We start from the raw sequence: 25,601 nt of genomic DNA, 5'->3' as shown, positions 1-25,601 counted from the left end.
ACGGTTCTGCCAAAAAATACAAAGTTTAGATGTTTTATTTGCGGCTTTGCAGAATTTACACGATTGTCATTACCGTGCTTTGCAAATTTTACAAGAGTTTTTGCCTTTCGTTATGTTAATGACAACACATCAGCAAAGCGGGGTGCCGCGGATTGAACAAAATTTGCCACGTCTTGGAAAAATAACTTGAACAGTAACTTTATAATTAAGAGTTTTCGCCTTTCGTTATGTTAATAACAACACATCAGCAAAGCGGGGTGCTGCGGATTGAACAAAATTTGCCACTGGCAAAAAGTAATGAGAATAAAGTAGACACATCTTGGAAAAATTGCTTGAAAAGTAACTTTACATCCTTGAAAATCCTTTTTATTTGAATTAAGCTTTTAGTTTTAAATGATGTTGCAAAAGTTTGAATAAAACTTTGTTGTCTGTTCCAACTTTTGCTAACTCTGTTCTGTTTGAAAGACATGCGTGTTTTTTTTTGTTCTTAAATTCTCTTAACTCTTAGCCCCTTTGCGAAGAAATGTCCAGAAATACACGCAGTTACGAAAATTACAAATTTTAAATTTTTTTGGATTTTAAGTTACATTCTTGCGAAAAATACAAATTTTACATGTTTTACTTGCGGCTTTGCAGAATTTACACGATTGTCATTACCGTGCTCAGCGAATTTTACAAGAGAGTTTGCCTTTCGTTATGTTAATTACAACACATCAGCAAAGTGGGGTGCCGCCGATTGAACAAAATCTGCCACGGGCAAAAAGAAATGAGAATAAAGCAGACACGTCTTGGAAAAATTGCTTGAAAAGTAACTTTACATCCTTGAAAATTCTTTTTATTTGAATTAAGCTTTTAGTTTTAACTGACATTGCAAGAGTATGAATAAAACTATGTTGTTTCTACCAACTTTAACTTACTTTGTTCTGTTTGAAAGACATGCGTGTTTTATTGTTCTTAAATTCTCCTTTCTCTTAGCTTCAGTCCTACGCAGACCTAAGAACGTCTGCGTAGGAGGCTGCCTTTCTCTTTGCACCTCGGCACTTTTGCATACACCTCGTGGAAAACAACAAAGAATGTTTTCATTGCCCATTCACAATTTCAGTGTTTTGTATACGCCTTGAAATAAATCCATCAAGTGTTGCTTAATCTCAATTTCTAGACCAGTTACTGACATTTATTTAGCTTCTCAATTGTTTTCACCTTCTTTTCGTTAACAACTTCTGACATTGCTTACAAGTCTACTGATTATTTGGTTGGCATGATATTGTTCCAATTTTAGGTTGCCTACAACAAAACGAATAACGAAGTTGACGAATTCGTTAAACAGCAAAGAAACCTCGTCAGAATTGTAAAGAAAACCGAGTAAGGTTAAAAGAATTTGTGAGGTTCAGGATTACACGAGATAAAAATACACAGTGAGAGATGGTTGTTTCCTGACTAAATGGTTTTCGTTGTATGAAGAAAGAACGATCTCAGCTTGAATATCTCACGGGAGGGGGGAAAGGTTCCAGATTATATGCCCTATCCTACCCTCCACGACAAGCTCTATGGGGTGGTCACGCAATCTTTAATCTAACCTTCGTTTCCGGTCCTCTTGATCAGCGGGGACCGGAATTACTGTATTCTAGCCAGCTACGCAGGCAAGAATACAGAATAAGACCGTGTTCCTATCAGCTTGTTCTCTAACTCACGTCGTTAACGCGTTAGAGTATGTTCGGAGACCATCAATGATCATTTAACGATTTTAGGGCTTGTTTAGGGTTTCATATCATTGTGTTTAGAGAGTTTTACCGTGCGGTTTTCTTCTATGCACCGAAAAATTTTCAAACGCATTATCCTTTTCAATTATAGATCCAAACATTTGTCAAATGCAAATTGCCATGTGTAAATACTCCCCCTTCCTCAAACGTCATATTAAGCTCTTCCCGAATTTTCGGATTCTTTGCTATTTTACAAGGTACTTATCTATTTGTGAGTTGATGCCCTATAAAATGAAGAAAGACTGCAAGGACTTTCTATATTTTATCTTCTTTTGACTCGTCACGATCAAGTCTTGATCGTACACGGTTTATGTAGTCGTCTATAAATCGTGAAAAACCCTACAAAGATAATTATGACTTTATGCAGTTTCTATATAATAGAGTTGAAGGTTACGCCCGTTAAGTCTTATCAATGATAAAGAAAAGATGCGTGTTTCGTAAAAATGTCCTCTTTCGATATTTGAAGAACATGTTTTTACCAAGTTGTTTGCTTCTACTAAAGCGTGTTGACATTGCTGATTTACGAGCGTTCTAGTGATTAGATAGTAGCCCATTCTGTGTAAATAAATCACATCGAATCCAAAACAATACCATTTCGTTTCTGAGGAAACGAAATAAAAAAGGTTTGTTAATGGAAGTAATTGATCCTTTTCTCGCCAAATATGTTTTTAAGTGACTAATAATTGAATTAAAACTCTTTGTGAATATTTCTCCAAACGCAAAATGTGTATTTGTATTTTACAATTCAATTTGGCAACGCCTTTCATATGAAACACAATTATTCTCCAGCATTTCTTTCAAAGATTAACACATGCATGAGAAAAACGTTTTTTTTGCTACTAAAATACAACTTTTTTGAGAGAGAAACAATGCGTGCGTTTTCATTTCCTTTGGGCCTCAAATCTTAGGCACCAGTGTACTTAACGCCGTGTGTTTAAAGACGTGGTTTTGTTAAGCAATGAAGACTCGATATTCTCGATTACTTCCTGACTTTTTATTTAGCCTCTCAACTGTTTACACCCTTTTTGCGTTAACACCTTATGACATTGCTTACAATTCTACTGATTACTTGATCTGCATGATGAAAGGTCGGAAATTGTTCCACTGAGCTAATTCCTACAACTGAAATTCAAGATGCAATTTGCAAAACACATCAATCTGGCTTTTTGCCGCCTGATAGAAGTCGATGCCGTTAGTCTGGACTCGAGACATGTACTTTCCATTGTCGGCCTGTAGCACCACAGTACCATCGGGTTGATTGTGGACTGAAAAATGGCAGAACACATCTGGGACATCCTTTGCGGCCTCGATATAATCGATACCGTTCCAACGTACTCTGCTCAGATATTTTCCGTTGTCTGCTTGCAGCAACAGTTTGCCATTGCTCTCTGTTGCAAGGAACCTTGTGAAATGGCCTGGGCCGTCCTTTGCCACCTCGATGTAGTTAATTCCATTCCATTGAACACGACCGAGATATTTACCATTGTCTCCTTTCAGTGCCACACCAACAGGGTTGAAGGCATCTAAGATATACGAACACAAATTAGCGTTAGGCTTGTTTCTGCTTGACAGGCCACCTGCAACTAGTTTCCTTCTTTTCTAAGACAAAGACATTTGAAATACAGGCACAAGAAATTGATTTGTCGCGTTGCACTAGAGGGTGAACAACTTACAGTTCTTAGCTATGTCTTTGCTAGAAAGAACTGAACATTTACTGATCAAGATATATTAATTCGCAAAGATTGATAGAGACTTGCCAACTCTCAACTTTGTCTCAGTTTCTTTGGTTTCAGTTCAAGCTTTTACCTGTTAAGACAACAGCGCAGACGAGCATCCCAATAGCAACAAAACACTTCATGGTGGAGAATTCTGGAAGAGAATAACCAACTACGGTTAACTGAGAAATTAAAAGACCATTCCGACTCTCACCAGATTGGATCAAGAAATCCCAGATACTCTAAGCATTCTTTTCTACTACCTTAGTTAAATTAGTTCTGTTTAGTAAAAAGATGTTTGCTATTCGCAACTACGAGTCACAGTTAAATGCCAATGTAGATTGGATGGAACGGCGACAAAGGAGTTTTTTCAAATGTATTACACTTATTCTCAGACTCATGTTAAATTTACGAATAAAGAAATTGCTGAAGGTAAAAGCTGATAATTTTGCTCGAAACTGTAATACAAATGTACTGATTGATCCTGTTCTGAAACACTCACAAGAAAAACCGACTGAGACTTAAGAACGATAATAAGAACATCTTACACCAGTTGGCCGAACGAGAAATGCAGACACCATTTATCCTCTTAAACTACTGTTTGTCCGCTTGATACGTTTGCCATACCGAAATGCGATATTTTTTTGAAAGTTTCAGTCAAGATCTCGAAAGATAGTTTTCCTATTTTATGTAAACAGTTGCCGGACACATTTGTTTAGTTTAAATCCCTTCACAAGTAAGTTACGCCCAAAGCTTGTTTTCCTCAACTGGAATAAAACTCTTGAAGGTATTCTTGATGACCCTGTTATTGCTACCTTATTGTGAAAAACATTGTGGCGAAAATCAGTTTGACAAGAGTAAGATTAAGTTTTTGACTCAGAAATTCTTCAGGCGTATAGCGTTTTTCAAAATAAATCGTGCACTAACCTCAAGTATCTTCGTGTAGCTTGACGTTCGTCAGGTGAAAGCTTCTTCAAGTGAAGTGATGTTCCTTGAATTATTTGCACTTTTATGCAATTTTTTATCAAAACACATACGTGGAGGCACACGCTCAACTCAAACGTTGCATGGATAGCTGCTATGCTTTGTGGAATGTTGACTCTGTAAATCGGTCATAACGGTCAAAGTCAATGTTGTCGGCTGTAGTAATGCCACAGGCAAAAAGTAATGAGAATTGAGCAGTCATCTTGGAAAAATTGATTGAAAAGTAACTTTATATCCTTGAAAATTTATTTTATTTGAGTTAAGCTTTTAGTTTTATTTGATGTTGCAAGAGGTTGCCGAATGTAACCTTTGTTTCTTCTAAGTTTGTTTTCTTTGAAAGACATGTTTGTAGTTTCGTTCTTAAATTCTCTTTACTCTTAGCCCCTTGGCGAAGAAATGTCTAGAAATACACGCAGTTACGAAAATTACAAATTTTAAATTTTTTTGGATCTTAAGTTACGGTTCTGCCAAAAAATACAGAGTTTAGATGTTTTATTTGCGGCTTTGCAGAATTTACACGATTGTCATTACCGTGCTTTGCAAATTTTACAAGAGTTTTCGCCTTTCGTTATGTTAATGACAACACATCAGCAAAGCGGGGTGCCGCGGATTTGAAAAATTTGCCACGTCTTGGAAAAATAACTTGAACAGTAATTTTATAATTAAGAGTTTTCGCCTTTCGTTATGTTAATAACAACACATCAGCAAAGCGGGGTGCTGCGGATTGAACAAAATTTGCCACTGGCAAAAAGTAATGAGAATAAAGTAGACACATCTTGGTTAACTGAAATTGCTTGAAAAGTAACTTTACATCCTTGAAAATCCTTTTTATTTGAATCAAGCTTTTAGTTTTAAGTGATGTTGCAAAAGTTTGAATAAAACTTTGTTGTCTGTTCCAATTTTTGCTAACTCTGTTCTGTTTGAAAGACATGCGTGTTTTTTTTTTGTTCTTAAATTCTCTTTACTCTTAGCCCCTTTGCGAAGACTAAATGTCCAAAAATACACGCTGTTACGAAAATTACAAATTTTAAAACTTTTTGGATTTTAAGTTACGCTGTTGCGAAAAATACAAATTTTACATGTTTTACTTTCGGCTTTGCAGAATTTACACGATTGTCATTACCGTGCTCAGCGAATTTTACAAGAGAGTTTGCCTTTCGTTATGTTAATTACAACACATCAGCAAAGTGGGGTGCCGCCGATTGAACAAAATCTGCCACGGGCAAAAAGAAATGAGAATAAAGCAGACACGTCTTGGAAAAATTGCTTGAAAAGTAACTTTACATCCTTGAAAATTCTTTTTATTTGAATTAAGCTTTTAGTTTTAACTGACATTGCAAGAGTATGAATAAAACTATGTTGTTTCTACCAACTTTAACTTACTTTGTTCTGTTTGAAAGACATGCGTGTTTTATTGTTCTTAAATTCTCCTTTCTCTTAGCTTCAGTCCTACGCAGACCTAAGAACGTCTGCGTAGGAGGCTGCCTTTCTCTTTGCACCTCGGCACTTTTGCATACACCTCGTGGAAAACAACAAAGAATGTTTTCATTGCCCATTCACAATTTCAGTGTTTTGTATACGCCTTGAAATAAATCCATCAAGTGTTGCTTAATCTCAATTTCTAGACCAGTTACTGACATTTATTTAGCTTCTCAATTGTTTTCACCTTCTTTTCGTTAACAACTTCTGACATTGCTTACAAGTCTACTGATTATTTGGTTGGCATGATATTGTTCCAATTTTAGGTTGCCTACAACAAAACGAATAACGAAGTTGACGAATTCGTTAAACAGCAAAGAAACTTCGTCAGAACTGTAAAGAAAACCGAGTTAGGTTAAAAGAATTTGTGAGGTTCAGGGTTACACGAGATAAAAATACACAGTGAGAGATGGTTGTTTCCTGACTAAATGGTTTTCGTTGTATTGAGAAAGAACGATCTCAGCTTGAATATCTCACGGGAGGGGGGAAAGGTTCCAGATTATATGCCCTATCCTACCTTCCACGGTAAGCTCTTTGGGGTGGTCACGCAATCTTTAATCTAACCTTCGTTTCCGGTCCCCTTGATCAGCGGGGACCGGAATTACTGTATTCTAGCCAGCTACGCAGGCAAGAATACAGAATAAGACCGTGTTCCTATCAGCTTGTTCTCTAACTCACGTCGTTAACGCGTTAGAGTATGTTCGGAGACCATCAATGATCATTTAACGATTTTAGGGCTTGTTTAGGGTTTCATATCATTGTGTTTAGAGAGTTTTACCGTGCGGTTTTCTTCTATGCACCGAAAAATTTTCAAACGCATTATCCTTTTCAATTATAGATCCAAACATTTGTCAAATGCAAATTGCCATGTGTAAATACTCCCCCTTCCTCAAACGTCATATTAAGCTCTTCCCGAATTTTCGGATTCTTTGCTATTTTACAAGGTACTTATCTATTTGTGAGTTGATGCCCTATAAAATGAAGAAAGACTGCAAGGACTTTCTATATTTTATCTTCTTTTGACTCGTCACGATCAAGTCTTGATCGTACACGGTTTATGTAGTCGTCTATAAATCGTGAAAAACCCTACAAAGATAATTATGACTTTATGCAGTTTCTATATAATAGAGTTGAAGGTTACGCCCGTTAAGTCTTATCAATGATAAAGAAAAGATGCGTGTTTCGTAAAAATGTCCTCTTTCGATATTTGAAGAACATGTTTTTACCAAGTTGTTTGCTTCTACTAAAGCGTGTTGACATTGCTGATTTACGAGCGTTCTAGTGATTAGATAGTAGCCCATTCTGTGTAAATAAATCACATCGAATCCAAAACAATACCATTTCGTTTCTGAGGAAACGAAATAAAAAAGGTTTGTTAATGGAAGTAATTGATCCTTTTCTCGCCAAATATGTTTTTAAGTGACTAATAATTGAATTAAAACTCTTTGTGAATATTTCTCCAAACGCAAAATGTGTATTTGTATTTTACAATTCAATTTGGCAACGCCTTTCATATGAAACACAATTATTCTCCAGCATTTCTTTCAAAGATTAACACATGCATGAGAAAAACGTTTTTTTTGCTACTAAAATACAACTTTTTTGAGAGAGAAACAATGTGTGCGTTTTCATTTCCTTTGGGCCTCAAATCTTAGGCACCAGTGTACTTAACGCCGTGTGTTTAAAGACGTGGTTTTGTTAAGCAATAAAGACTCGATATTCTCGATTACTTCCTGACTTTTTATTTAGCCTCTCAACTGTTTACACCCTTTTTGCGTTAACACCTTATGACATTGCTTACAATTCTACTGATTACTTGATCTGCATGATGAAACGTCGGAAATTGTTCCACTGAGCTAATTCCTACAACTGAAATTCAAGATGCAATTTGCAAAACACATCAATCTGGCTTTTTGCCGCCTGATAGAAGTCGATGCCGTTAGTCTGGACTCGAGACATGTACTTTCCATTGTCGGCCTGTAGCACCACAGTACCATCGGGTTGATTGTGGACTGAAAAATGGCAGAACACATCTGGGACATCCTTTGCGGCCTCGATATAATCGATACCGTTCCAACGTACTCTGCTCAGATATTTTCCGTTGTCTGCTTGCAGCAACAGTTTGCCATTGCTCTCTGTTGCAAGGAACCTTGTGAAATGGCCTGGGCCGTCCTTTGCCACCTCGATGTAGTTAATTCCATTCCATTGAACACGACCGAGATATTTACCATTGTCTCCTTTCAGTGCCACACCAACAGGGTTGAAGGCATCTAAGATATACGAACACAAATTAGCGTTAGGCTTGTTTCTGCTTGACAGGCCACCTGCAACTAGTTTCCTTCTTTTCTAAGACAAAGACATTTGAAATACAGGCACAAGAAATTGATTTGTCGCGTTGCACTAGAGGGTGAACAACTTACAGTTCTTAGCTATGTCTTTGCTAGAAAGAACTGAACATTTACTGATCAAGATATATTAATTCGCAAAGATTGATAGAGACTTGCCAACTCTCAACTTTGTCTCAGTTTCTTTGGTTTCAGTTCAAGCTTTTACCTGTTAAGACAACAGCGCAGACGAGCATCCCAATAGCAACAAAACACTTCATGGTGGAGAATTCTGGAAGAGAATAACCAACTACGGTTAACTGAGAAATTAAAAGACCATTCCGACTCTCACCAGATTGGATCAAGAAATCCCAGATACTCTAAGCATTCTTTTCTACTACCTTAGTTAAATTAGTTCTGTTTAGTAAAAAGATGTTTGCTATTCGCAACTACGAGTCACAGTTAAATGCCAATGTAGATTGGATGGAACGGCGACAAAGGAGTTTTTTCAAATGTATTACACTTATTCTCAGACTCATGTTAAATTTACGAATAAAGAAATTGCTGAAGGTAAAAGCTGATAATTTTGCTCGAAACTGTAATACAAATGTACTGATTGATCCTGTTCTGAAACACTCACAAGAAAAACCGACTGAGACTTAAGAACGATAATAAGAACATCTTACACCAGTTGGCCGAACGAGAAATGCAGACACCATTTATCCTCTTAAACTACTGTTTGTCCGCTTGATACGTTTGCCATACCGAAATGCGATATTTTTTTGAAAGTTTCAGTCAAGATCTCGAAAGATAGTTTTCCTATTTTATGTAAACAGTTGCCGGACACATTTGTTTAGTTTAAATCCCTTCACAAGTAAGTTACGCCCAAAGCTTGTTTTCCTCAACTGGAATAAAACTCTTGAAGGTATTCTTGATGACCCTGTTATTGCTACCTTATTGTGAAAAACATTGTGGCGAAAATCAGTTTGACAAGAGTAAGATTAAGTTTTTGACTCAGAAATTCTTCAGGCGTATAGCGTTTTTCAAAATAAATCGTGCACTAACCTCAAGTATCTTCGTGTAGCTTGACGTTCGTCAGGTGAAAGCTTCTTCAAGTGAAGTGATGTTCCTTGAATTATTTGCACTTTTATGCAATTTTTTATCAAAACACATACGTGGAGGCACACGCTCAACTCAAACGTTGCATGGATAGCTGCTATGCTTTGTGGAATGTTGACTCTGTAAATCGGTCATAACGGTCAAAGTCAATGTTGTCGGCTGTAGTAATGCCACAGGCAAAAAGTAATGAGAATTGAGCAGTCATCTTGGAAAAATTGATTGAAAAGTAACTTTATATCCTTGAAAATTTATTTTATTTGAGTTAAGCTTTTAGTTTTATTTGATGTTGCAAGAGGTTGCCGAATGTAACCTTTGTTTCTTCTAAGTTTGTTTTCTTTGAAAGACATGTTTGTAGTTTCGTTCTTAAATTCTCTTTACTCTTAGCCCCTTGGCGAAGAAATGTCTAGAAATACACGCAGTTACGAAAATTACAAATTTTAAATTTTTTTGGATCTTAAGTTACGGTTCTGCCAAAAAATACAGAGTTTAGATGTTTTATTTGCGGCTTTGCAGAATTTACACGATTGTCATTACCGTGCTTTGCAAATTTTACAAGAGTTTTCGCCTTTCGTTATGTTAATGACAACACATCAGCAAAGCGGGGTGCCGCGGATTTGAAAAATTTGCCACGTCTTGGAAAAATAACTTGAACAGTAATTTTATAATTAAGAGTTTTCGCCTTTCGTTATGTTAATAACAACACATCAGCAAAGCGGGGTGCTGCGGATTGAACAAAATTTGCCACTGGCAAAAAGTAATGAGAATAAAGTAGACACATCTTGGTTAACTGAAATTGCTTGAAAAGTAACTTTACATCCTTGAAAATCCTTTTTATTTGAATCAAGCTTTTAGTTTTAAGTGATGTTGCAAAAGTTTGAATAAAACTTTGTTGTCTGTTCCAATTTTTGCTAACTCTGTTCTGTTTGAAAGACATGCGTGTTTTTTTTTTGTTCTTAAATTCTCTTTACTCTTAGCCCCTTTGCGAAGACTAAATGTCCAAAAATACACGCTGTTACGAAAATTACAAATTTTAAAACTTTTTGGATTTTAAGTTACGCTGTTGCGAAAAATACAAATTTTACATGTTTTACTTTCGGCTTTGCAGAATTTACACGATTGTCATTACCGTGCTCAGCGAATTTTACAAGAGAGTTTGCCTTTCGTTATGTTAATTACAACACATCAGCAAAGTGGGGTGCCGCCGATTGAACAAAATCTGCCACGGGCAAAAAGAAATGAGAATAAAGCAGACACGTCTTGGAAAAATTGCTTGAAAAGTAACTTTACATCCTTGAAAATTCTTTTTATTTGAATTAAGCTTTTAGTTTTAACTGACATTGCAAGAGTATGAATAAAACTATGTTGTTTCTACCAACTTTAACTTACTTTCTTCTGTTTGAAAGACATGCGTGTTTTATTGTTCTTAAATTCTCCTTTCTCTTAGCTTCAGTCCTACGCAGACCTAAGAACGTCTGCGTAGGAGGCTGCCTTTCTCTTTGCACCTCGGCACTTTTGCATACACCTCGTGGAAAACAACAAAGAATGTTTTCATTGCCCATTCACAATTTCAGTGTTTTGTATACGCCTTGAAATAAATCCATCAAGTGTTGCTTAATCTCAATTTCTAGACCAGTTACTGACATTTATTTAGCTTCTCAATTGTTTTCACCTTCTTTTCGTTAACAACTTCTGACATTGCTTACAAGTCTACTGATTATTTGGTTGGCATGATATTGTTCCAATTTTAGGTTGCCTACAACAAAACGAATAACGAAGTTGACGAATTCGTTAAACAGCAAAGAAACCTCGTCAGAACTGTAAAGAAAACCGAGTTAGGTTAAAAGAATTTGTGAGGTTCAGGATTACACGAGATAAAAATACACAGTGAGAGATGGTTGTTTCCTGACTAAATGGTTTTCGTTGTATTGAGAAAGAACGATCTCAGCTTGAATATCTCACGGGAGGGGGGAAGGGTTCCAGATTATATGCCCTATCCTACCCTCCACGGTAAGCTCTTTGGGGTGGTCACGCAATCTTTAATCTAACCTTCGTTTCCGGTCCCCTTGATCAGCGGGGACCGGAATAACTGCATTCTAGCCAGCTACGCAGGCAAGAATACAGAATAAGACCGTGTTCCTATCAGCTTGTTCTCTAACTCACGTCGTTAACGCGTTAGAGTATGCTCGGAGACCATCAATGATCATTTAACGATTTTAGGGCTTGTTTAGGGTTTCATATCATTGTGTTTAGAGAGTTTTACCGTGCGGTTTTCTTCTATGCACCGAAAAATTTTCAAACGCATTATCCTTTTCAATTGTAGATCCAAACATTTGTCAAATGCAAATTGCCATCTGTAAATACTCCCCCTTCCTCAAACGTCATATTAAGCTCTCCCCGAATTTTCGGATTCTTTGCTATTTTACAAGGTACTTATTTATTTGTGAGTTGATGCCCTATAAAATATAGAAAGACTGCAAGGACTTTCTATATTTTATCTTCTTTTGACTCGTCACGATCAAGTCTTGATCGTACACGGTTTATGTAGTCGTCTATAAATCGTGAAAAACCCTACAAAGATAATTATGACTTTATGCAGTTTCTATATAATAGAGTTGAAGGTTACGCCCGTTAAGTCTTATTAATGATAAAGAAAAGATGCGTGTTTCGTACAAATGTCCTCTTTCGATATTTGAAGAACATGTTTTTACCAAGTTGTTTGCTTCTACTAAAGCGTGTTGACATTGCTGATTTACGAGCGTTCTAGTGATTAGATAGTAGCCCATTCTGTGTAAATAAATCACATCGAATCCAAAACAATACCATTTCGTTTCTGAGGAAACGAAATAAAAAAGGTTTGTTAATGGAAGTAATTGATCCTTTTCTCGCCAAATATGTTTTTAAGTGACTAATAATTGAATTAAAACTCTTTGTGAATATTTCTCCAAACGCAAAATGTGTATTTGTACTTTACAATTCAATTTGGCAACGCCTTTCATATGAAACACAATTATTCTCCAGCATTTCTTTCAAAGATTAACACATGCATGAGAAAAACGTTTTTTTTGCTACTAAAATACAACTTTTTTGAGAGAGAAACAATGTGTGCGTTTTCCTTTCCTTTGGGCCTCAAATCTTAGGCACCAGTGTACTTAACGCCGTGTGTTCAAAGACCGGCGTGGTTTTGTTAAGCAATGAAGACTCAAAATTCTCGATTAGTTGCTGACTTTTTATTTAGCTTCTCAACTGTTTACACCCTTTTTGCGTTAACACCCTTTGACATTGCTTACAATTCTACTGATTACTTGATCTGCATGATGAAACGTCGGAAATTGTTCCACTGAGCTAATTCCTACAACTGAAATTCAAGATGCAATTTGCAAAACACATCAATCTCGCTTTTTGCCGCCTGATAGAAGTCGATGCCGTTAGTCTGGACTCGAGACATGTACTTTCCATTGTCGGCCTGTAGCACCACAGTACCATCGGGTTGATTGTGGACTGAAAAATGGCAGAACACATCTGGGACATCCTTTGCGGCCTCGATATAATCGACACCGTTCCAATTTACTCTGCTCAGATATTTTCCGTTGTCTGCTTGCAGCAACAGTTTGCCATTGCTCTCTGTTGCAAGGAACCTTGTGAAATGGCCTGGGCCGTCCTTTGCCACCTCGATGTAGTTAATTCCATTCCATTGAACACGACCGAGATATTTACCATTGTCTCCTTTCAGTGCCACACCAACAGGGTTGAAGGCATCTAAGATATACGAACACAAATTAGCGTTAGGCTTGTTTCTGCCTGACAGGCCGCCTGCAACTAGTTTCCTTCTTTTCTAAGACAAAGACATTTGAAATACAGGCACAAGAAATTGATTTGTCGCGTTGCACTAGAGGGTGAACAACTTACAGTTCTAAGCTATGTCTTTGCTAGAAAGAACTGAACATTTACTGATCAAGATATATTAATTCGCAAAGATTGATAGAGACTTGCCAACTCTCAACTTTGTCTCAGTTTCTTTGGTTTCAGTTCAAGCTTTTACCTGTTAAGACAACAGCGCAGACGAGCATCCCAATAGCAACAAAACACTTCATGGTGGAGAATTCTGGAAGAGAATAACCAACTACGGTTAACTGAGAAATTAAAAGACCATTCCGACTCTCACCAGATTGGATCAAGAAATCCCAGATACTCTAAGCATTCTTTTCTACTACCTTAGTTAAATTAGTTCTGTTTAGTAAAAAGATGTTTGCTAGTCGCAACTACGAGTCACAGTTAAATGCCAATGTAGATTGGATGGAACGGCGACAAAGGAGTGTTTTCAAATGTATTACACTTATTCTCAGACTCATGTTAAATTTACGAATAAAGAAATTGCTGAAGGTAAAAGCTGATAATTTTCCTCGAAACTGTAATACAAATGTACTGATTGATCCTGTTCTGAAACACTCACAAGAAAAACCGACTGAGACTTAAGAACGATAATAAGAACATCTTACACCAGTTGGCCGAACGAGAAATGCAGACACCATTTATCCTCTCAAACTACTGTTTGTCCGCTTGATACGTTTGCCATACCGAAATGCGATATTTTTTTGAAAGTTTCAGTCAATATCTCGAAAGATAGTTTTCCTATTTTATGTAAACAGTTGCCGGACACATTTGTTTAGTTTAAATCCCTTCACAAGTAAGTTACGCCCAAAGCTTGTTTTCCTCAACTGGAATAAAACTCTTGAAGGTATTCTCGATGACCCTGTTATTGCTACCTTATTGTGAAAAAACATTGCGGCGAAAATCAGTTTGACAAGAGTAAGATTCAGTTTTTGACTCAGAAATTCTCCAGGCGTATAGCGTTTTTCAAAATAAATCGCGCACTAACCTCAAGTATCTTCGTGTAGCTTGACGTTCGTCAGGTGAAAGCTTCTTCAAGTGAAGTGATGTTCCTTGAATTATTTGCTCTTTTATGCAATTTTTTATCAAAACACATACGTGGAGGCACACGCTCAACTCAAACGTTGCATGGATAGCTGCTATGCTTTGTGGAATGTTGACTCTGTAAATCGGTCATAACGTTCAAAGTCAAGGTTGTCGGCTGTAGTAATGCCACCGGCAAAAAGTAATGAGAATTGAGCAGTCATCTTGGAAGAATTGATTGAAAAGTAACTTTATATCCTTGAAAATTAATTTTATTTGGGTTAAGCTTTTAGTTTCATTTGATGTTGCAAGAGGTTGCCGAATGTAACCTTTGTTTCTTCTAAGTTTGTTTTCTTTGAAAGACATGTTTGTAGTTTTGTTCTTAAATTCTCTTTACTCTTAGCCCCTTGGCGAAGAAATGTCTAGAAATACACGCAGTTACGAAAATTACAAATTTTAAATTTTTTTGGATCTTAAGTTACGGTTCTGCCAAAAAATACAGAGTTTAGATGTTTTATTTGCGGCTTTGCAGAATTTACACCATTGTCATTACCGTGCTTTGCAAATTTTACAAGAGTTTTCGCCTTTCGTTATGTTAATGACAACACATCAGCAAAGCGGGGTGCCGCGGATTTGAAAAATTTGCCACGTCTTGGAAAAATAACTTGAACAGTAATTTTATAATTAAGAGTTTTCGCCTTTCGTTATGTTAATAACAACACATCAGCAAAGCGGGGTGCTGCGGATTGAACAAAATTTGCCACTGGCAAAAAGTAATGAGAATAAAGTAGACACATCTTGGATAAAAATTGCTTGAAAAGTAACTTTACATCCTTGAAAATCCTTTTTATTTGAATCAAGCTTTTAGTTTTAAGTGATGTTGCAAAAGTTTGAATAAAACTTTGTTGTCTGTTCCAATTTTTGCTAACTCTGTTCTGTTTGAAAGACATGCTTGTTTTTTTTTTTTGTTCTTAAATTCTCTTTACTCTTAGCCCCTTTGCGAAGACTAAATGTCCAAAAATACACGCTGTTACGAAAATTACAAATTTTAAAACTTTTTGGATTTTAAGTTACGCTGTTGCGAAAAATACAAATTTTACATGTTTTACTTTCGGCTTTGCAGAATTTACACGATTGTCATTACCGTGCTCAGCGAATTTTACAAGAGAGTTTGCCTTTCGTTATGTTAATTGCAACACATCAGCAAAGTGGGGTGACGCGGATTGAACAAAATTTGCCACTGGCAAAAAGAAATGAGAATAAAACAGACACGTCTTCGAAAAATTGCTTGAACAGTAACTTTACATCCTTGAAAATTCTTTTTATTTGAATTAAGCTTTTAGTTTTAACTGACATTGCAAGAGTATGAATAAAACTATGTTGTTTCTACCAACTTTAACTTACTTTGTTCTGTTTGAAAGACATGCGTGTTTTATTGTTCTTAAATTCTCCTTTCTCTTAGCTTCAGTCCTACGCAGACCTAAGAACGTCTGCGTAGGAGGCTGCCTTTCTCTTTGCACCTCGGCACTTTTGCATACACCTCGTGGAAAACAACAAAGAATGTTTTCATTGCCCATTCACAATTCCAGTGTTTTGTATACGCCTTGAAATAAATCCATCAAGTGTTGCTTAATCTCAATTTCTAGACCAGTAACTGACATTTATTTAGCTTCTCAGTTGTTTTCATCCTCTTTTCGTTAACAACTTCTGACATTGCTTACAAGTCTACTGATTACTTGGTTCGCATGATATTGTTCCAATTTTAGGTTGCCTACAACAAAACGAATAACGAAGTTGACGAATTCGTTAAACAGCAAAGAAACCTCGTCAGAACTGTAAAGAAAACCGAGTTAGGTTAAAAGAATTTGTGAGGTTCAGGGTTACACGAGATAAAAATACGCAGTGAGGGATGGTTGTTTCCTGACTAAATGGTTTTCGTTGTATTGAGAAAGAACGATCTCAGCTTGAATATCTCACGGGAGGGGGGAAGGGTTCCAGATTATATGCCCTATCCTACCCTCCACGGTAAGCTCTTTGGGGTGGTCACGCAATCTTTAATCTAACCTTCGTTTCCGGTCCCCTTGATCAGCGGGGACCGGAATTACTGTATTCTAGCCAGCTACGCAGGCAAGAATACAGAATAAGATTGTGTTCCTATCAGCTTGTTCTCTAACTCACGTCGTTAACGCGTTAGAGTATGCTCGGAGACCATCAATGATCATTTATCGATTTTAGGGCTTGTTTAGGGTTTCATATCATTGTGTTTAGAGAGTTTTACCGTGCGGTTTTCTTCTATGCACCGAAAAATTTTCAAACGCATTATCCTTTTCAATTATAGATCCAAACATTTGTCAAATGCAAATTGCCATCTGTAAATACTCCCCCTTCCTCAAACGTCATATTAAGCTCTCCCCGAATTTTCGGATTCTTTGCTATTTTACAAGGTACTTATCTATTTGTGAGTTGATGCCCTATAAAATGAAGAAAGACTGCAAGGACTTTCTATATTTTATCTTCTTTTGACTCGTCACGATCAAGTCTTGATCGTACACGGTTTATGTAGTCGTCTATAAATCGTGAAAAACCCTACAAAGATAATTATGACTTTATGCAGTTTCTATATAATAGAGTTGAAGGTTACGCCCGTTAAGTCTTATCAATGATAAAGAAAGGATGCGTGTTTCGTAAAAAAGTCCTCTTTCGATATTTGAAGAACATGTTTTTACCAAGTTGTTTGCTTCTACTAAAACGTGTTGACATTGCTGATTTACGAGCGTTCTAGTGATTAGATAGTAGCCCATTCTGTGTAAATAAATCACATCGAATCCAAAACAATACCATTTCGTTTCTGAGGAAACGAAATAAAAAAGGTTTGTTAATGGAAGTAATTGATCCTTTTCTCGCCAAATATGTTTTTAAGTGACTAATAATTGAATTAAAACTCTTTGTGAATATTTCTCCAAACGCAAAATGTGTATTTGTATTTTACAATTCAATTTGGCAACGCCTTTCATATGAAACACAATTATTCTCCAGCATTTCTTTCAAAGATTAACACATGCATGAGAAAAACGTTTTTTTTTGCTACTAAAATACAACTTTTTTGAGAGAGAAACAATGTGTGCGTTTTCATTTCCTTTGGGCCTCAAATCTTAGGCACCAGTGTACTTAACGCCGTGTGTTTGAAGACGTGGTTTTGTTAAGCAATGAAGACTCGATATTCTCGATTACTTCCTGACTTTTTATTTAGCCTCCCAACTGTTTACACCCTTTTTGCGTTAACACCCTTTGACATTGCTTACAATTCTACTGATTACTTGATCTGCATGATGAAAGGTCGGAATTGTTCCACTGAGCTAATTTCTACAACTGAAATTCAAGATGCAATTTGCAAAACACATCAATCTCGCTTTTTGCCGCCTGATAGAAGTCGATGCCGTTAGTCTGGACTCGAGACATGTACTTTCCATTGTCGGCCTGTAGCACCACAGTACCATCGGGTTGATTGTGGACTGAAAAATGGCAGAACACATCTGGGACATCCTTTGCGGCCTCGATATAATCGATACCGTTCCAACGTACTCTGCTCAGATATTTTCCGTTGTCTGCTTGCAGCAACAGTTTGCCATTGCTCTCTGTTGCAAGGAACCTTGTGAAATGGCCTGGGCCGTCCTTTGCCACCTCGATGTAGTTAATTCCATTCCATTGAACACGACCGAGATATTTACCATTGTCTCCTTTCAGTGCCACACCAACAGGGTTGAAGGCATCTAAGATATACGAACACAAATTAGCGTTAGGCTTGTTTCTGCCTGACAGGCCGCCTGCAACCAGTTTCCTTCTTTTCTAAGACAAAGACATTTGAAATACAGGCACAAGAAATTGATTTGTCGCGTTGCACTAGAGGGTGAACAACTTAGAGTTCCTAGCTATGTCTTAGCTAGAAAGAACTGAACGTAAAACCTAACTAAACCATCCAACATCCAGGAATTATTGCACCTTATTTCAAACTTCAACTGACCTAAGCAATCTTTCCTTCATTGTAGTAAAGATATTTCATGTCATTTACTGATCAAGATATATTAATTCGAAAAGATTGATAGAGACTTGCCAACTCTCAACTTTGTCTCAGTTTCCGGCTTTGGTTTCTGTTCAAGCTTTTACCTGTTAAGACAACAGCGCAGACGAGCATCCCAATAGCAACAAAACACTTCATGGTGGAGAATTCTGGAAGAGAATAACCAACTACGGTTAACTGAGAAATTAAAAGACCATTCCGACTCTCACCAGATTGGATCAAGAAATCCCAGATACTCTAAGCATTCTTTTCTACTACCTTAGTTAAATTAGTTCTGTTCATAAGTAAAAAGATGTTTGCTATTCGCAACTACGAGTCACAGTTAAGTGCCAATGTAGATTGGATGGAACGGCGACAAAGGAGTTTTTTCAAATGTATTACACTTATTCTCAGACTCATGTTAAATTTACGAATAAAGAAATTGCTGACGGTAAAAGCTGATAATTTTCCTCGAAACTGTAATACAAATGTACTGATTGATCCTGTTCTGAAACACTCACAAGAAAAACCGACTGAGACTTAAGAACGATAATAAGAACATCTTACACCAGTTGGCCGAACGAGAAATGCAGACACCATTTATCCTCTTAAACTACTGTTTGTCCGCTTGATACGTTTGCCATACCGAAATGCGATATTTTTTTGAAAGTTTCAGTCAAGATCTCGAAAGATAGTTTTCCTATTTTATGTAAACAGTTGCCGGACACATTTGTTTAGTTTAAATCCCTTCACAAGTAAGTTACGCCCAAAGCTTGTTTTCCTCAACTGGAATAAAACTCTTGAAGGTATTCTCGATGACCCTGTTATTGCTACCTTATTGTGAAAAAACATTGCGGCGAAAATCAGTTTGACAAGAGTAAGATTCAGTTTTTGACTCAGAATATTCTCCAGGCGTATAGCGTTTTTCAAAATAAATCGCGCACTAACCTCAAGTATCTTCGTGTAGCTTGACGTTCGTCAGGTGAAAGCTTCTTCAAGTGAAGTGATGTTCCTTGAATTATTTGCTCTTTTATGCAATTTTTTATCAAAACACATACATGGAGGCACACGCTCAACTCAAACGTTGCATGGATAGCTGCTATGCTTTGTGGAATGTTGACTCTGTAAATCGGTCATAACGTTCAAAGTCAAGGTTGTCGGCTGTAGTAATGCCACCGGCAAAAAGTAATGAGAATTGAGCAGTCATCTTGGAAGAATTGATTGAAAAGTAACTTTATATCCTTGAAAATTAATTTTATTTGAGTTAAGCTTTTAGTTTCATTTGATGTTGCAAGAGGTTGCCGAATGTAACCTTTGTTTCTTCTAAGTTTGTTTTCTTTGAAAGACATGTTTGTAGTTTTGTTCTTAAATTCTCTTTACTCTTAGCCCCTTGGCGAAGAAATGTCCAGAAATACACCCAGTAACGAAAATTACAAATTTTAATTTTTTTGGATCTTAAGTTACGGTTCTGCCAAAAAATACAAAGTTTAGATGTTTTATTTGCGGCTTTGCAGAATTTACACGATTGTCATTACCGTGCTTTGCAAATTTTACAAGAGTTTTTGCCTTTCGTTATGTTAATGACAACACATCAGCAAAGCGGGGTGCCGCGGATTGAACAAAATTTGCCACGTCTTGGAAAAATAACTTGAACAGTACGTAACTTTATAATTAAGAGTTTTCGCCTTTCGTTATGTTAATAACAACACATCAGCAAAGCGGGGTGCTGCGGATTGAACAAAATTTGCCACTGGCAAAAAGTAATGAGAATAAAGTAGACACATCTTGGAAAAATTGCTTGAAAAGTAACTTTACATCCTTGAAAATCCTTTTTATTTGAATTAAGCTTTTAGTTTTAAATGATGTTGCAAAAGTTTGAATAAAACTTTGTTGTCTGTTCCAACTTTTGCTAACTCTGTTCTGTTTGAAAGACATGCGTGTTTTTTTTTGTTCTTAAATTCTCTTTACTCTTAGCCCCTTTGCGAAGAAATGTCCAGAAATACACGCAGTTACGAAAATTATAAATTTTAAATTTTTTTGGATTTTAAGTTACAGTCTTGCGTAAAATACAAATTTTACATGTTTTACTTGCGGCTTTGCAGAATTTACACGATTGTCATTACCGTGCTCAGCGAATTTTACAAGAGAGTTTGCCTTTCGTTATGTTAATTACAACACATCAGCAAAGTGGGGTGCCGCCGATTGAACAAAATCTGCCACGGGCAAAAAGAAATGAGAATAAAGCAGACACGTCTTGGAAAAATTGCTTGAAAAGTAACTTTACATCCTTGAAAATTCTTTTTATTTGAATTAAGTGTCATTGTCAGAGTAAACCAGGCAACCAAAATGGGGTCGCCGTCTCTCAAAACTACGGGGCATTTATTCTCTTGTCGCAGAATCAATAAAACATCAAATTTCCTTTTGCTCTCAAACTTTTCTCACTTTTTTTACGTCTCAACTATTCTTTGGCGGGGGATTCAATCATATTTTTTTATTAACCTTTTATAATCCAATTTTGAATATGATTTAACTTCTCTTAGCTATAATTTATTATAAAGGATTTTTTTTCCGTACAAGGGGGCAATTCTGCTTATTTTCTCTCGTCCCGCCCTCTCTCATTTTTACTTTTCTTCATATCTCTCCCCTCTTTCCGCTCTCTTCTTTTCCTCTCTCTCCCTCATTACTCCTATTCCTCCCCCCCTTTGTGGGGGTGGTGGCCTCCGAACCCCTCCTCCCCTTCCTCCTCTCCTCCTTTCCTACTCCTTTCTCTTTTAGCCGCCTGCTCCCGGCTCCATCCCGCGACCTAACCTGTTACAATTCAATCCTCTCTCTCCTCTCCACTCCATCCAAAATGCTATCAACTTCTACTCTCCTTTTTTGGGCTGTTCTCGTTTTGTCACTATGGCCTTTCGCTTGTTGTTCATTTCCTTTCGCGCTAACCTCTTGGTCCCAATCATCCGCCTCTGGCTGTTGCGTGACGTCAGCTCCCTGAGTTGCGGGAAAATATATTCTTCTTGTTTCTTTGTGTGCTTTTGTTTGTCATCCTGCCGTGTTGGCTCCAAAACAGGTCTTTTTTCTTCTCGACAATTTTGTCTCCGCGGGGTCGACACGTGCTTTTCATATCTCTTCTCGTTTTCTTTCTCTCGTGTCCATTATTTGTCGGGCTTTTAAAAAAATATCCGCTTCTTCGCGCTCCTCCACTCGTCATCGTGACGCTTCTCTTTTTTTCCACGTTTCTTCGGGCTTATATATTCACGGTTATGGTAACAAGCCGGCATGGACCGCGATCGATCGACAAGTCAAAAAAAAGATATTTTGTTGATATATAATTCGACTGTGGCGTCGCCTTTTTTTGCCTCTCTTTCTATTTTCCTTTTCCCTTTGCAGATCCCATTTTTTCTTCTGGCATTTTTTCTTTTAGTTGGGTAATTTTTTTGTATTCTTGAGCTCTGTTTGAGAAACTGGAGCTGCACAGGCAAAAAAGTTGAGTTTTATGCTTCGTCACGACACTCTCCTGGCGGCGTCGTGTGGCTACTTAGCGAAAGATTTCGTAGGGTTTTAGCGCTCGTGGAAGCTGAAAGTTTGGTGATAATATTTTAACTTTTTATTGGCGTAAGAAAAAAATGGCCATTCTGGAACTTCTCCTTGGATGTCCCAACACCCATCTAAATTCAGCAAAAATCCTTGGCCCATAAATTCATAATCTGAGCTTTCATTTCCTATAATAAATAACAATCTAGATCATGGGGCACCTGTGGAGATAATGATGATATGATGATAATGTTGTTGTTGTTATTGTTGATGATGATGATGATGATGATGACGATGTGATTGCATTTTGAAGAGAAAACCCATCTTTGCTTTTCCTTCTCGTGGGGTTCGTCTCCTTCTCTTCGGTACCTTGGATCAACGCCTATTTGTTTCGGGATACTGCGGTATTTGCTTCCCAGTTGGTTGACTGGGCTCTTATTGGCTGTGACGTCAGGCCGCCATCTGGTTTGTGAGGTGTAAAATTTTAAGGTAAATGACGATTTTGATTTTGCGGTGCAACGTCACACAATTGAATATCATCTGGGTGAAGCTTAAAGGTGTAATCGTTTTTTCTTTAAAACTCATGGGGGTGGCATCCACCCTCCCCCCCCCCCCTTACGTCCGAGGGTTAAATGCGAATCAATATTAAAAATTTACTGAAGTTCTACTCTTTCTGATTAATAAATTTTCTTTCAAATATAATTTTATGTTATGTGAATTTTAGTGTGATGCGGGAAATAGCTGAGCGATCAGGCATTTTTGAACTAAGTGGAGAAGAATTTATTGTGCAATCAATAATTCTTTTTTCGAATAAAAAGGGTATGGACTGTTATAAAATGGCTTTTAAAAAATATACTATCGCACTTTTGAAAAAATTGAATTTGAAAATCCCCCAAATTCACTCTGTGGCAAGACACAAGCTACCTACCTAGTTTAGAAAATATGGTAAAAATTAAGTTGAACTGGAAAGTTGTTTCTAAGCATGCAAAAATCAACAGTTAATTTACTTTGAGAAAGTGTGCGCGAAATGCAAAGGAGATCTGTTTCCTGTACTGAGAATTTGGCCTTTTTTATGAGGATTTTTGGCACTTTCTGTGCCAAAAACTAGGGGGTGGTCAATCTCAAATTGAAAGGCAGAAGATCATTTAAATGCCACCAATCTTAATCTTATCTGATAGGCTTTAAATGCTGAAAATATGAGGGAAATCGGCTGACCCCCATCTTTTGGCATTGCCTGGTTTACTCTGACAATGACACTTAAGCTTTTAGTTTTAACTGACATTGCAAGAGTATGAATAAAACTATGTTGTTTCTACCAACTTTAACTTACTTTGTTCTGTTTGAAAGACATGCGTGTTTTATTGTTCTTAAATTCTCCTTTCTCTTAGCTTCAGTCCTACGCAGACCTAAGAACGTCTGCGTAGGAGGCTGCCTTTCTCTTTGCACCTCGGCACTTTTGCATACACCTCGTGGAAAACAACAAAGAATGTTTTCATTGCCCATTCACAATTTCAGTGTTTTGTATACGCCTTGAAATAAATCCATCAAGTGTTGCTTAATCTCAATTTCTAGACCAGTTACTGACATTTATTTAGCTTCTCAATTGTTTTCACCTTCTTTTCGTTAACAACTTCTGACATTGCTTACAAGTCTACTGATTATTTGGTTCGCATGATATTGTTCCAATTTTAGGTTGCCTACAACAAAACGAATAACGAAGTTGACGAATTCGTTAAACAGCAAAGAAACCTCGTCAGAATTGTAAAGAAAACCGAGTAAGGTTATAAGAATTTGTGAGGTTCAGAGTTACACAGTGAGACATGGTTGTTTCCTGACTAAATGGTTTTCGTTGTATTGAGAAAGAACGATCTCAGCTTGAATATCTCACGGGAGGGGGGAAAGGTTCCAGATTATATGCCGGAGTCATCTTGGAAAAATTGATTGAAAAGTAACTCTCTTTACTCTTAGCCCCTTTGTGAAGAAATGTCCAGAAATACACGCAGTTACGAAAATTACAAATTTTAAAATTTTTTGGATTTTAAGTTACCGTCTTGCGAAAAATACAAATTTTACATGTTTTATTTGCGGCTTTGCAGAATTTACACGATTGTCATTACCGTGCTCAGCGAATTTTACAAGAGAGTTTGCCTTTCGTTATGTTAATTACAACACATCAGCAAAGTGGGGTGCCGCCGATTAAACAAAATCTGCCACTGGCAAAAAGAAATGAGAATAAAGCAGACACGTCTTGAAAAAATTGCTTGAAAAGTAACTTTACATCCTTGAAAATTCTTTTTATTTGAATTAAACTTTTAGTTGAACTGATATTACAAGAGTTTGCCGGAATTAAACTTTGTTGTTTCTTCCAACCTTAGCTAACTTTTAATCTGTTTGAAAGACATGTTTGTTTTGACTTTTGTTCTTAAATTCTCCTTTCTCTTAGCCTTCTACGCGGCAGACCTAAAAACGTCTGCGTGGGAGGCTACCTTTCTCTTCGCACCACGATAGATAGATAGAGAGAAACTTTATTAAGAATGTCATCAACCACCTAGCTGGGGAAAAGCTCCCCTACTAATACGGAGACATAACAAAAAAGAGTTAAACTAAAAGAAAATGCTAAAAAACTATAGCCACGGCACTTTTGCATACACCTAAAAATAAAGTCACTTTGCAATTACAATTTTTCTTGTGGAAAACAACATAGAATATTTTCATTAATCATTTACAATTTCAGTGTTTTGTACGCCTTGAAATAAATCCAACAAATGTTCTTAATCCTCTAAAAACTCACAAAGGTTTGCCAATAGAAGTATTCAATCGTTTGCTCGCCAAACCGGTTAGCTCAGTGGTAGAGCGCCGGACTGTCGTGCGGGAGGTCTCGGGTTCGACTCCCAGACCGGACCAACACTCAGGGTCTTAAAATAACTGAGGAGAATGTGCTGCCTTTGTAATTACACCTGCAAATGGTTAGACATTCTGTCTTCTCGGATAAGGACGATAAACCGTGGCCCCGTCTCCTGCATCTTCAGTGTTATAATCAGCAGGGGACGTTAAAGAACCCACACACTCATCGCAAAGAGTAGGGCTGAAGTTCCCGGTGTTGTGGTCTGTTCTATCCATGGGTTGGGTGGTGGGGTGAGATCATACACATGGACGGATAGCGGCTGCCATAGGCGCCTTATATGCTGATGTCCGATCTCATCCCAAAATCTAATTGTGAAGCGCATTGAGCTTTGTAAATGCGCTATATAGCACCTATATCATTCATTCATTCATAAGTTTTAATAATTTCGATTAATGACTTTTCTTTTGAAGCAATCGGGCATAATAGAATACCACTCTTTGTGAATATTTCTGTAAAGTAAATGAATGAGGCCCGGCATAAAACATAACCTTTCTCCATCTTTTCTGTTAAAGACTAATGCACGAGAAATTCGTCTTCGCTACAGAAATGTAACTTTTTTGAGTGACAGTTGCATTATAAACTCTTCGTCCGTATAGAAACATCTCTAGCTCAAGTAAATCCCTAGAAATCCTCGTTATAGCGAACACAATCCGGAAGCCCAGACGTAAAATATACCTCGATTTAACGAATTATAGTTAACTCGCGACAAAAGATGGATGTAGAATAGACCAACAAGAATGGAAATAGGTGGAAATACTTTAATCCTGTAACAGGAGAACAACTTCAAGACATTATATGTCCATATCTATGTTGATA

The 25,601-nt window shown here is 37.1% G+C and overlaps 5 protein-coding genes across 5 annotated transcripts in view; all 5 read right to left on the bottom strand.

Moving 5' to 3' along the window:
• The window catches only part of LOC144638227 (zinc transporter 7-like), an 86,885-nt gene that overhangs the window by 10,724 nt on the left and 50,560 nt on the right, over positions 1-25,601 (bottom strand). The window lies entirely within an intron of this gene.
• LOC144638323 (uncharacterized) lies at positions 2,758-4,528 on the bottom strand. The gene is made up of 3 exons (XM_078497553.1): positions 4,403-4,528; positions 3,567-3,629; positions 2,758-3,283 (listed from the first exon to the last, which is right to left on the bottom strand). The coding sequence occupies exons 2-3, from the start codon at positions 3,616-3,618 to the stop codon at positions 2,877-2,879; spliced, it is 459 nt and encodes a 152-aa protein (XP_078353679.1). The 5' UTR covers positions 3,619-3,629; positions 4,403-4,528; the 3' UTR covers positions 2,758-2,876.
• LOC144638322 (uncharacterized) lies at positions 7,658-9,452 on the bottom strand. The gene is made up of 3 exons (XM_078497552.1): positions 9,328-9,452; positions 8,492-8,554; positions 7,658-8,208 (listed from the first exon to the last, which is right to left on the bottom strand). Exons 2-3 carry the CDS (start codon positions 8,541-8,543, stop codon positions 7,802-7,804), a joined length of 459 nt encoding a protein of 152 aa, XP_078353678.1. The 5' UTR covers positions 8,544-8,554; positions 9,328-9,452; the 3' UTR covers positions 7,658-7,801.
• On the bottom strand, positions 12,587-14,404 carry LOC144638325 (uncharacterized). Its single transcript, XM_078497556.1, has 3 exons — positions 14,258-14,404; positions 13,421-13,483; positions 12,587-13,137 (listed from the first exon to the last, which is right to left on the bottom strand). The coding sequence occupies exons 2-3, from the start codon at positions 13,470-13,472 to the stop codon at positions 12,731-12,733; spliced, it is 459 nt and encodes a 152-aa protein (XP_078353682.1). The 5' UTR covers positions 13,473-13,483; positions 14,258-14,404; the 3' UTR covers positions 12,587-12,730.
• LOC144638321 (uncharacterized) lies at positions 17,513-19,405 on the bottom strand. Its single transcript, XM_078497551.1, has 3 exons — positions 19,298-19,405; positions 18,457-18,519; positions 17,513-18,062 (listed from the first exon to the last, which is right to left on the bottom strand). Exons 2-3 carry the CDS (start codon positions 18,506-18,508, stop codon positions 17,656-17,658), a joined length of 459 nt encoding a protein of 152 aa, XP_078353677.1. The 5' UTR covers positions 18,509-18,519; positions 19,298-19,405; the 3' UTR covers positions 17,513-17,655.

This window comes from Oculina patagonica, chromosome 14 (assembly GCF_052425735.1).
Source record: "Oculina patagonica isolate OP01 chromosome 14, crgOcupat, whole genome shotgun sequence".
Classification (NCBI taxonomy): domain Eukaryota; kingdom Metazoa; phylum Cnidaria; class Anthozoa; order Scleractinia; family Oculinidae; genus Oculina; species Oculina patagonica.
The sequence above is the reverse complement of the archived record's forward strand: the minus strand, read 5'-3'. Positions and strand labels throughout refer to the sequence as shown.

What these genes read in the sequence shown, in the direction of transcription:
- LOC144638321 (XM_078497551.1), bottom strand. Translation starts at nt 18,508, where the DNA reads ATGAAGTGTTTTGTTGCTATTGGGATGCTCGTCTGCGCTGTTGTCTTA. An exon ending in CTGCGCTGTTGTCTTAACAG is followed by an intron (nt 18,063 to 18,456) that starts GTAAAAGCTTGA and finishes CGTATATCTTAG; the next exon opens with ATGCCTTCAACCCTGTTGGT.
- LOC144638325 (XM_078497556.1), bottom strand. Translation starts at nt 13,472, where the DNA reads ATGAAGTGTTTTGTTGCTATTGGGATGCTCGTCTGCGCTGTTGTCTTA. An exon ending in CTGCGCTGTTGTCTTAACAG is followed by an intron (nt 13,138 to 13,420) that starts GTAAAAGCTTGA and finishes CGTATATCTTAG; the next exon opens with ATGCCTTCAACCCTGTTGGT.
- LOC144638322 (XM_078497552.1), bottom strand. Translation starts at nt 8,543, where the DNA reads ATGAAGTGTTTTGTTGCTATTGGGATGCTCGTCTGCGCTGTTGTCTTA. An exon ending in CTGCGCTGTTGTCTTAACAG is followed by an intron (nt 8,209 to 8,491) that starts GTAAAAGCTTGA and finishes CGTATATCTTAG; the next exon opens with ATGCCTTCAACCCTGTTGGT.
- LOC144638323 (XM_078497553.1), bottom strand. Translation starts at nt 3,618, where the DNA reads ATGAAGTGTTTTGTTGCTATTGGGATGCTCGTCTGCGCTGTTGTCTTA. An exon ending in CTGCGCTGTTGTCTTAACAG is followed by an intron (nt 3,284 to 3,566) that starts GTAAAAGCTTGA and finishes CGTATATCTTAG; the next exon opens with ATGCCTTCAACCCTGTTGGT.